This window comes from Sinohyriopsis cumingii, chromosome 4 (assembly GCF_028554795.1).
Source record: "Sinohyriopsis cumingii isolate HCF-2022 chromosome 4, ASM2855479v2, whole genome shotgun sequence".
NCBI classification, from domain to species: Eukaryota; Metazoa; Mollusca; class Bivalvia; order Unionida; family Unionidae; genus Sinohyriopsis; species Sinohyriopsis cumingii.
This window is the reverse complement of record NC_142964.1, coordinates 12744421-12756974: the sequence shown is the minus strand read 5'-3', so window position 1 is coordinate 12756974 and position 12554 is coordinate 12744421. Positions and strand designations below refer to the sequence as shown.

The following is a 12554-nucleotide window of genomic DNA, read 5'->3' as shown; positions in this document are numbered from 1 at the left end:
TAAAAGTTTTTCATTTCATTTTCGTTACTATCTCGAACTTAATGTTAAGCACATAACACTATAGACGTATTAACTTTTCGAAATATTATCATCATCAAGCAACTGTTAAAAGATTAGTGCCTTGCTCCGCCAAATGACTGCAGATTTGCATAATTGCAAGCAGTGAGATATTTCGTTTTGTCAGTACGGTAACTGACACAGTATTACTATTGTATTTTTGTCAATTTTCTGATTTATTTTATGATCTTGTATTATCATGAATTTGTTTATTCTGATGTAATCTCTTTTTAAAGAGGAAATAAAGTCAGTCAGTCAGTCAGTCAGTCATACATACATGCATACATACATATACATACATACAGACACACACACATACATACATACATGCATAAATACATACAGACAGACAGACGCATGCACGCACACATACATACATACATACATACATACATACATACATGCGTGCATGGATGCACGAAGGCAGGCAGCCATGTATGCACACATACATATATACATACATACATACATACATACATACATACATACATACATACATACATACATACATACATACATACATACATACACACACACACAAATACATACATACATATATACATACAAACATACATACAGACAGAGACATACGCATGCACGCACACATACATACATACACACACACATACATACATACATACATACATACATACATACATACATACATGCATGCACGAAGGGAGGCAGCCATGTATGTACACATACATACATACATACATACATACATACATACATATACATGCATACATACATACTTATATACATACATGCCCACATAAATACATATATACACACATACATACATATATATACACATACATACATACATACATACATACATACATACATACATACATACATACATACACACACATACACACACATACATACATACCTACATACATACATATATACATACATACACACATAAATACATACATACATATATACATACATACATACACACACACATACATACATACATACATACATACATACATACATACATACATACATACATACATACATACATACATACATACATACATACATACATACATACATACATACATTCATACATACATACATACATACATACATACATACATACATACACACACACATACATACATACATACATACATACGTACATATATACATACACACATATACACACACATACATACATACATACACACACACAAATACATACATACATACATACATACATACATACATACATACATACATACATACATACATACATACATACATACATACATACATACATACATACATACATACATACATACATACATATTATTACTATTGTTGAAATTACTAGATATGACTATTGTTGAATTTCCACTCCAGTGCCCTCCAAGATTATTGATGAGCTGTCCAGTAGAGATAAAACAGCAAGAGAAGGCGAAACTGTTATGTTGCTCTGCAATGTCACCGGTGTGCCCTTGCCGGAAGTCACGTGGTACAGATTGCCGAGTGATATGGCCATTGCCAAAGAAAGTAAGGAGAAAACTATCCTGGCTAGTTATTAAGCATTAATGTGTTTAATATATGCATTAATTAGACTGACAATGTGTCATCAAAATTCGATATTTGTCGAGGATCGTTTCAATTCAGTTATGCCTCATTTGATGTTGTTGTTATATGACTTTAAAATTTTATTTTACTTTCTAATGTACTTTATGTCAAAAAGACAGTTTGGAGGTGAGACATTCTTTCAAAGCTAATGCATGATATAGACCCAGTTGAATTATACTCAGCAAGTGAAAGTATTGATATTGGAAGGGCTACATACTTTCAATGTGTTATTGACATCAAAATAAATGACACACACACACACACACACACATAAATATTGAATGTGTCAGTAGTACCAAAAAGATAAACACGGTGATTTCTAAGATAAACAATACCCGGAAACAAAGGCGGTACTTCATATGATTTATATACAATTATTACATCCCCCAATCTAAGCAATCTATTTTTTCTCTCCCTAAACCATGCATATTATTTAAGTTTGAAAAATCATATTACAAGTGCAACATGAGATAATTTAGTAAAATGTAATCATTTCATCTTAGCATAAAATAATTGCATATATCGGCCATCCGTATCACATGATCACATTTTGCATTTTTTTATAGCCTAATTTCAAAATGCACAATTACCCTATTTCTCTGATGCTTCCTAGTGGAACAGTTACACCTAAACATTTCAAGCTATCAAACTGTCCTTATTGACGATCCCAATGTTGTTGTTGTTTTCTTCAAATTGGATCACGTATTTTTATTTCCCATTTGAGAGCTTGATAATAATAAATATTCAAGGGTGAGAGTGACATGCGTGCTTTTGAGAATTTTGCTTTAATTATTCTTTTACTGAGTTCCGAATAATAAATATGAATCAAATGCAGGCATGTATTTAGATTTGTGAAGACAATCGTAAAACAAGACGATTCTGTTTGAGGCGAGGACACATACATTTATGGCTTCATAAGGGATATCCTGCTTTATGATTACACTTATATTGACTCAAATCACTGACTAAACGAAAACATTTAATCTAGGCTAATTAAACAAATACATTTCTTATTTTGAAAATAAGCTAATGATTTATTTTTCATCAACCTTATAAGTTATCGCCAGCTATTTATGACGTTTTCTCAACAGTATTTCTGAAAGTTTGTGAAGAAAACAAAGACCTGCATGTGATTTTTATCAATCTTGCCACAATACTATCAAGGATATTGCCAATCGATGAGACATACAATAAGCTGAAAAAAAGTAGATTTATTACTGAAATGCACTTTGTGACAAGGTCCATAAAGGCAAACTCCTTTTTATTTATGCACTGTTGTCGTAATTTGTTTTCTTTATGCGCATCATGTTATCGCTGTATTGCATGATTCACAATTTTATTTATTCATCGCTAGAAATTTTTTAGCAGGGTTGTGCTTTTATGTATTTATTAGATTTTAAATATATTTTTTGGGGGAATGGATCACGAGAGTATTTAATTTCTGCATTTTAGCGTAACATGTTTTATATGTAAAATCAATTATAAGCAGTCCTGCGAAGATACAATGAACCACAGTAAAAGAGAATACGAACTAGATGAGGTTTGTATCAGGCCAATGGTAATATATGCACATACAATTTATCCTAGAGGAGGTTTGTATCAGACCAATGGTAATATATACACATACAATATATCCTAGAGGAGGTTTGTATTAGGCCACTGGTAATATATACACATACAATGTATCCTAAAGGAGGTTTGTATCAGACCAATGGTAATATATGCACTTACAATTTATCCTAGAGGAGGTTTGTATCAGGCCAGTGGCAATATACGCACATACAATTTATCGTAGAGGAGGTTTGTATCAGGCCAATGGTAATATATGCACATACAGTTTGTCCTAGAGGAGGTTTGTATCAGACCAATGGTAATATATGCACATACAATTTGTTCTAGAGGAGGTTTGTATCAGGCCAATGGTAATATATGCACATAAAATTTATCCTAGGGGAGGTTTGTATCAGGTCAATGGTAATATATGCACATACCATTTATCCTAGAGGAGGTTTACATCAGGCCAATGGTAATATATGTACATAAAATTTATCCTTCATTCAACACTCTTTCCCAAGAAAAACAAACTGTGCTATCTGTTTGAAATACGTAGTTTAGTACAAAAAGAACAATAAGTCTTACCAGAGGCGATGGATGATATAATATGGTAAGTGGAGACGATGAATGATATAATATGGTAAGTGGTATACTTTCTCTACAAAATTAAACAATTAGTTTAGATTATATCTGAATTTTAACACTGCGTACATTGACTAACAGAAAGATTGTGCGATGAGTTCTCTCACAGACCACGTAAGGGCCATACTGTTGCTGGCTGCTTTGGTGCCTTGACTTCTACTGACATAATTATGTTATATGTACATGTAATGACATAATTATATTATACGTACATGTAATGACATAATTATGTTATATGCACATGCACTGACATAATTATGTTATATGCACATGTACTGACATAATTATGTTATATGTACCTGTACTGACATAATTATGTTCTATGTACATGTAATGGCATAATTATGTTCTAGGTACATGTAATCACATAATTATATGTACATGTAATTAAATAAGTGTTATATGTATATGTAATGATATAATTATCTTATATGTACATGTAATGATATAATTATCTTATATGTACATGTAATGACATAATTATTTTATATGTACATGTCATGACATAATTATGTTATTGGTGCATGTAATGACACAATTATGTTATATGTACATGTAATGATATAATTATCTTATATGTACATGTAATGATATAATTATTTTATATGTACATGTAATGACATAATTATGTTATTGGAACATGTAATGACATAATTATGTTATTGGTACATGTAATGACACAATTCTGTTATATGTACCAGTAATGATATAATTATTTTATATGTAATCATTTATATGTAATGATATTTAAAGTACTTTTGGTAGAAGTTATGTAAGCATTCTAAAGTAATTGCCTTTAAAAAAAACTTTTCGTCTGCATGAATTTTAAAAGTAGGGAATTCTAATAAACAGTACAGAAATCAGACATATGCAATGTGAATTTCAAAAGCAGGGAATTCTAATAAACAGTACAGAAATCAGACATATACATTGTGAATTTCAAAAGTTGGAAATTCTAATAAATGATTTCATAAATCAGACAAATGCATTGTTAATTGTGAGACCGGCCGGACCAGAATTTATTCAATAAAGGGGAAAGATATTCTTTGAAGAATATAATTGTTATCGTTCTCATTTTGTAGTATTTTCATTCAATATGAAGATTTATGTTAAATGCACATTTTCGAATGCGCCAATCCACTCAGCCTACCCGCATGTTATATAAGATTATACATTGCAATGGACAATCAGAAATTGTGGATGCAGTGATATCAAGTGTGTATTTATCCTCCAGTCGTATCGTGAGGGTTATGCTCAATAGTTCAGCTATTTCAATATCAAAACGTAACTACAGCATGCTGGTTATGCTCAATAGTTCAGCTATTTCAATATCCAAAACGTAACTACAGCATACTGGTTATGCTCAACAGTTCAGCTATTTCAATATCAAAACGTAACTACAGCATGCTGGTTATGCTCAATAGTTCAGCTATTTCAATATCCAAAACGTAACTACAGCATGCTGGTTATGCTCAATAGTTCAGCTATTTCAATATCCAAAACGTAACTACAGCATGCTGGTTATGCTCAATAGTTCAGCTATTTCAATATCCAAAACGTAACTACAGCATGCTGGTTATGCTCAATAGTTCAGCTATTTCAATATCAAAACGTAACTACAGCATGCTGGTTATGCTCAATAGTTCATCTATTTCAATATCCAAAACGTAACTACAGCATGCTGGTTATGCTCAATAGTTCATCTATTTCAATATCCAAAACGTAACTACAGCATGCTGGTTATGCTCAATAGTTCAGCTATTTCAATATCCAAAACGTAACTACAGCATGCTGGTTATGCTCAATAGTTCAGCTATTTCAATATCCAAAACGTAACTACAGCATGCTGGTTATGCTCAATAGTTCAGCTATTTCAATATCCAAAACGTAACTACAGCATGCTGGTTATGCTCAATAGTTCAGCTATTTCAATATCCAAAACGTAACTACAGCATGCTGGTTATGCTCAATAGTTCAGCTATTTCAATATCAAAACGTAACTACAGCATGCTGGTTATGCTCAATAGTTCAGCTATTTCAATATCCAAAACGTAACTACAGCATGCTGGTTATGCTCAATAGTTCAGCTATTTCAATATCCAAAACGTAACTACAGCATGCTGGTTATGCTCAATAGTTCAGCTATTTCAATATCCAAAACGTAACTACAGCATGCTGGTTATGCTCAATAGTTCAGCTATTTCAATATCCAAAACGTAACTACAGCATGCTGGTTATGCTCAATAGTTCAGCTATTTCAATATCCAAAACGTAACTACAGCATGCTGGTTATGCTCAATAGTTCAGCTATTTCAATATCCAAAACGTAACTACAGCATGCTGGTTAACTGGATATAAAATAATAAGTGCTGTATTACAACGTCATATTTTACCCAAATATGCACTTTACGAACATAGGGCATCATGGGCATACGTCTCAAATTTCAAATTTAGATATTGCCGTGACTAAATTCATAAACGACTGCCTCCACTAAATAATTTTCTGTTGCAAGTATGATTTTTGACCGTAAATTTGTTTATTTTTTATTCGTTTCCTTTTTTTATGTCCCCCAGGACTAGACATGGAAACAGGCGCCTTTACACATCTTGATTCCTGCATATACTCGCTGAAGCCTAAAGGTATATCAGCGTTTGCTTACGTCAAGTTATTTAATTAGTTGCTTTAATGTGCAATTCATATCAGAAAAATCACTATATTTTGGCTGAATGCTGTTTCATATGTAATTGCGCACCTGCATAGGAAAGACTTTGTTGTGGTGTATACAAAATTGAACACACTTGCCACGTGCAAAAGGGCTTAAATGTGCGATATGCATTGTTACAAAACGCTCGCTTTTAGTTTAACTGCAAAATGTTTCCATTATTACTTTGTTTAGCTTGTTAGAAATTAAGTTTATAGACTTACGTACCTTTGACGATGGAAGTATAAAGTTTATGAGCTAGTGGACATCATACTGACCAGCATGAAGTCAGTATCATATGTTTACAGGCCCATAAAGCTTATATTCATCTCCCTAAAAATCTATAATGTTTTATTACATGATGCAGTGCAAAAGTTTGAAATTGATTTGTCTCAGCATATTAAAAATGACATTTCAACTCCATGACTCCAATGAAAAATACGTTATGTTGCCTCTAACGTGTGATATCATTAATCATCTCAAATCACAAGATGTTATGTCAGCCAATAAAAACGCGTCTCTCATTGGATTCGTGTATATGTATGAACCGTGATAACTGCATCTTCATGTCGCACGCAGAAGTGCATTTGCAACATTTTCTTAATAAATATTCACATCATTAATATTGATTAGGTAAAGGTAGGGTCCATAAAATATCTTTCTCTTAGAATAGCGAAGTTCTACAGCTCTAACGTAAGTAACCGGATAAATGTTATCAGGTGAGGTTTGAATTACAAAATCGTTTTCATTCTTTCAACGCAGAAGGTTTGAATACTTAATCATGTGATTTTTGCAAGTTCTGTTTCTTCAAGCAACGATTTAAGGTCACGTTGACCTGCGAAAATGGAACGTTCTCTATCAAGCTATTTATAGTATGCATTGATGATGGGGGAGACAATAAAACAAAATGGACGCTACATTAGACTCCAATCAGAATACATATATAATTGTATCCCGTTCAATTTACGTACTGGAATATAGCTTTGATCGTTACATGCCTTTCCAAAATGGAAATTTAGATGTTAAATTCAAGTTGTGATATATACAGATTTTGTAGCCACAAACAAACTAATGTTGAAATTAAGATTTACTTGAGCCTACTCGTTTTTCACCTACTCTGTGGTATTATGTCGCACTTGCAAATATACATTTTGGCAACTTTAACGATCTATCATGAAATTGAAGAGTGTGTGTGTGTGTGTGTGTGTGTGTGTGTGTGTTACATCTTTTCAAAATCATTTAGTGAACAAAATTAAATAGTTAATGTATTTTTTTTAAATTAAGAACTCAATAAAATCTTAAAAGTGTCTTTTCCGAAATACTCTTGAATATGTCACATCATCTGATTACCTTTACGTTTGATACTAATTACTAGAAATTAAATCTATGTATATTTGTATGTCTTTTTTGTTCTTCGCCTTAACCTGAATAGATCTCAACTGGATGAGAAAACTTCAGGATTTCTATTTTTTTTTTTTTCATTGCGGAAATTTAGTTTCATTTCTAGTTCTGATAACTGAACGAAGTCTATTTCTAGCTCAATATAATTTCTTTACCCGTAAGAAGACGCCATAATCAAATATTTTCCTTGTGCTACGCATAGCTAGACGGTGCTGTGCAATAGAAATATACTTCATCACAAAAACTATCTGAAAGGAATTTGTAACAACAAATTTGCATGAATTTTCATTCTGGTTTTGTTTCAGATAAAACACACACACACACAGAGATATGTGTGTGTGTTTGTGTGTGTGTGTGTTTATGTACTTTTATAGCATTTTATGCGACCTTCTTTTTGGTCAAAATTGTTATAGAAGGAAACATTAATATATTGATGCATATTGCTAACCCAGATATCTAAATTCCTTCGCAGATAGAGTTTTTTCTTTTTCTTGAAGTATTAAATATCCAAAGACAATATGCGTTCATTTGCAGATGTTTATCAAATGGACCCAAGTGGCCGAAATGTGATTGGTCATATTGAGTCAGATGGTAAACGTATATGGGTATCGCACTAGTGTGTGTAGTCTCTGCTTTGCACATGCGTGGTTAAGAGTGCTCTACAGACGTAAAGTAGGAGCGGTGGAGTCAACGCCTGTATTTTCATGGTTAGAGAGTGGATGTAAAAATGAGTTGAAAGTGAGATCTCAGTTAATAAACTTCCGCTTCCTAAATGGCATAAAATATTCAATAATGTGATAGATAAAGTGAAGTCGGCGCTTTCAATTTGAATTTTTTACAAGATGGCAACCTTAGTTGCACTGGCAAATTTAATGGATTGGATGATGGAGCTACCAACTTTGGTTAAGAAATTTTTAATTTTTTTAAGAATATCAGTTTAGCTGACTAAACCAACGATCCACATCCACTGGCACTTAGCCACCCTGTCACAACCTTGTTTAAAGTTTTGATCCGCTCCCGATTAAAAGAATATGGCTTTAAGTCTGACAGTATATTGTTTTGAAGGAGAAATAAACTTGCATACAAAATATAGATTTATCAAAATAAATGTTCTTAATAGCAATTAAGTAACATAACAATTCGGTTAACTGTAGGTTTTTCTTGGTATACGTCGATGATATACTAATCGTATGAGGTAATGACTTCACCCAAAGCGATTCCATAAAATCTCAGACTCCATAATATATACTCATATGTATATCAATAACCTTCTTTTCATTCGAAAGAAATTTATTTTAGAGAACGTGATCCATTTGACTTACAAGAGATTTGTTTACATGAGAGAGAGAGAGAGAGAGCAGATGTAGTATACTTTACTTATCATGTATACGGGCCACATTGTTGTCTACGCAATCAGCCAATATATAAACAAATCAAACTGCTTTCTTCAAATTCTAAAGAATTCTGCTCTTTGTGTACACGCAAGTCAAATATTAAGCCAACTAAACGAAAGCTTTTGCTATGCAATAAAATATATCTAGGGCAGTACTGTCATGCCGATTTACACCCAGCGTGTTAAAGACAAGCAGTTCCCACTCCAGTTGTATCATGTGCATTACTGTTTACGAGAAGGAAATGATATTTCATATGATACGAGCAAGGTCGGAATGAGCATGCGTATAAGGTACTCAAGACGGTTTATTTTACGACAGAAGGAAGCAAACAAAACACTCTATCTCATTTGATCGTGCCATTGTTGCCAAGGTTTAAAATGGCACTGCGACTTATTTATCGTTAGCCTTTCAGATTTTAATCTTCATTATAGTTCTTTTGAAAACATTTATTTCCCTTCTCTATGTGTAATTAATCAAATGCTTATAAGTAATAAATATTATCCAAAGAACTCAAGGCTGAAAATCACAATGAAATCGACGTTTTAAATTTAATTTAGAATAATAGTAACCATAAATAACAACCTACGTGTAGATGTAGCTACCCTTAATGAACGTAATATGAATGGATGAAGTTTACTTATCAGAGAATGCCTGAATTATGAAGCAGAAAGATGTTTTATGGTACATTATAAGTAAATATTTATTATTTAGAAATATCGGATTTTAATCATTTAATTTAAAATGGAATTGTACCATCAAGAATATCAAAATAAATTTTAATTATTCATGACGTAGAATACATTATGTTGTACAAAATTAATTGAAATAGTAAACATTATTCATTTATTAAATTTTTGTGTCCTTTCGATTCGTGGAGTAAATAATATATCTTAAAAAAACAAAGCATTGTGTGCAACTATTTTTGTTATATTTTTGAGAAACCTGATACAAGTTTTTAAAATGTAACAGTGCTATTAATTACACCACAACTCTCACCCAATTAATTTTTCTTCATAGTCTGCAAAATATTTCCTAACAAAGATAAGGACATTCATCCTTGATGGCGCTCCATTGATTCAGCCTGGTGTGCTCCAACTCATTTTGTTTATTGTAGACAAAATGGTCAAACTGCCTTAACGGTATCTCAAATCACGCTGCTTCCGAATGGCAATGCCTTAGGGCATAATTGTTGTTTAGAAATATATATCTTGTGATGGTTTTTATTTGAATATTTTAGTAAATGTTGCAGACAACATGTCAGATTGAATTTCCTTTGGAAATATTATCTTCTGTGTAAGTCAAATACAATACATTGACCCCTGAAATGTAATTTCTCGCAAAGTTTGATGAAAGGTCCATGCGAATCGATTGGTATATAAAATATATAAAATAATTAAACCTTCTGTGTGTGTGTGTGTGTGTGTGTGTGTGTGTGATTTGAATGTTTAACGTAGCTTTTACAATTTATCAGTCATATCGCTACGATGTCTGCAGTGTGACAGTTTCTAGTGATGTCTAGCACTGGGACATCATGCCGCAGACATGTAGCATGATGTTCCACCCAGTCACATTATCCTGACACCAGGCCGACCAGTCCTAACACTAACCTATTAAAGCGAGGCACTTGTTAGTACCATTTTTATAAATCTTTGGTATGACTCGGCCGGGGATCGAACCCACGACCTCCCGCATCCGAGGTGGACGCTCTAACCACTAGGCCACCGGAGCGGTCTAAAACTTCTGTGATGACCTATCATGTACGGCGTTTATTATCGATGTCATGACTCTAAAACTGTTTCAAAAATGTTTCATTTCTTAAACAAATTTCTTATATGCAAATGAAAAATAATATACAAATAAAAATAAAAATTTGTCCACAAAAAATGTGCTTTAAAATAGGTACATGAACCCCGGTACAAAATAGGATTCGATCTTCACTCATTATGATATTGAATATCAGAGCTGCCCTTCTTTTCAGTAGAAATCTATATTACCTTGCATAGTAATCCCACGGCATTTTCGGCATTTTACTTACACATTTTTTTCTTCTTGTAGCGCTGAGCTATGTTTGATGTAGATATTAGATGTAGGATCATTGAAGAAACGCTTCTTACTCCACATTTTCTCAAGCACAGTTTCAGCACTGGCTCGACACTGCTTTTGTTCCCTCACTCTGACTTATTTATTTTTCCATGTTTCAACTCTAACGTAGATTTATATACTGTTTTCTCGTAGTTTTAAAGAGCTAGGCTTTTGGACTAAAACTATTTCACATATATTAGTCAACCGTTTTTAGCAAACAAAGAAATTAAAAGCTTTAAAGGGCGCGCATGTCTGGAAAGCTTTCGTTTATGTATCTTTGCAAAGAAGGTCTATTTTTAAAAGCGTCTGCTATTTTATTGTATTTAATCATTTATTGAGTAAAAATGACAATTTTTGAATCTATGTTATAAATTGATCATAAGGAAATATATCTATATATACTTTGTTTCACTAAATTTGCGGGACAAGATGTATACATATTATCGAAAAGAACCAAGCAAGATATTTCCCCCCAAATTCATGTCTCGCATATCTAACCTATCCTCTTCGATAACTCAATTCATGCTTATTATACGTAACAACAAAAACTATGTGATTTAACCATAATGAAGAAAATATATTACCTTCAAAGATTTGAAAAACTACGTGATTTAACTCTAATCTAGAAAATATATTTCCTTGAAAGATTTTACCTGTAAAGTTTGTCGAGCAAATGCTTTTGTTATAAGTAATAGTTATGTTTAAATTATATTGCATTTCCATTTAAAATCAATACGACTGATAGCCGAGAAAAGTAGTCCTCTGGTAAGAGGAAGTAATTTTGTATTGAACCACAAAACAATGGGTAAACTGTAGCGCTAAACTGTACTTTTCAATTGCGTTTGTTTGCTTATTTAAAGATCAGGAGTCTACCACACACAAACACACACTAAATTATTTATCTAAATCTTTTAGTGGACAGTTTTATAATACTTCGTTTAAAGCCCGCTGTTCTTTGCGCAGGAATTGGGACTGCTGGAGAGATGCTTGTAATTCACAATATTTCCCGCTATTGTGACGGAACATACGAGTGCGTTGCTTACAACGAAGTGGGACCGGCGGTAACTAGGCAGATGAAAGTCTTTGTAGAGTGTAAGTACTTGCTGACTTAATTGCATAA

At 32.7% G+C, this 12554-nt stretch overlaps 1 protein-coding gene across 4 annotated transcripts in view; it reads left to right on the top strand.

The window, feature by feature from the left end:
* The window catches only part of LOC149800636 (limbic system-associated membrane protein-like), a 129645-nt gene that overhangs the window by 104667 nt on the left and 12424 nt on the right, over nt 1–12554 (top strand). For 3 of the 4 annotated variants that reach the window (XM_089954646.1, XM_089954645.1, XM_089954647.1), the window contains exons 4-6: nt 1432–1581; nt 6430–6495; nt 12398–12526. In XM_089954646.1, the coding sequence (XP_089810772.1) occupies nt 1432–1581; nt 6430–6495; nt 12398–12526 (345 nt within the window). The remainder of the gene's footprint in view (nt 1–1431; nt 1582–6429; nt 6496–12397; nt 12527–12554) is intronic. The other variant, XM_089954648.1, reaches the window with a different exon arrangement.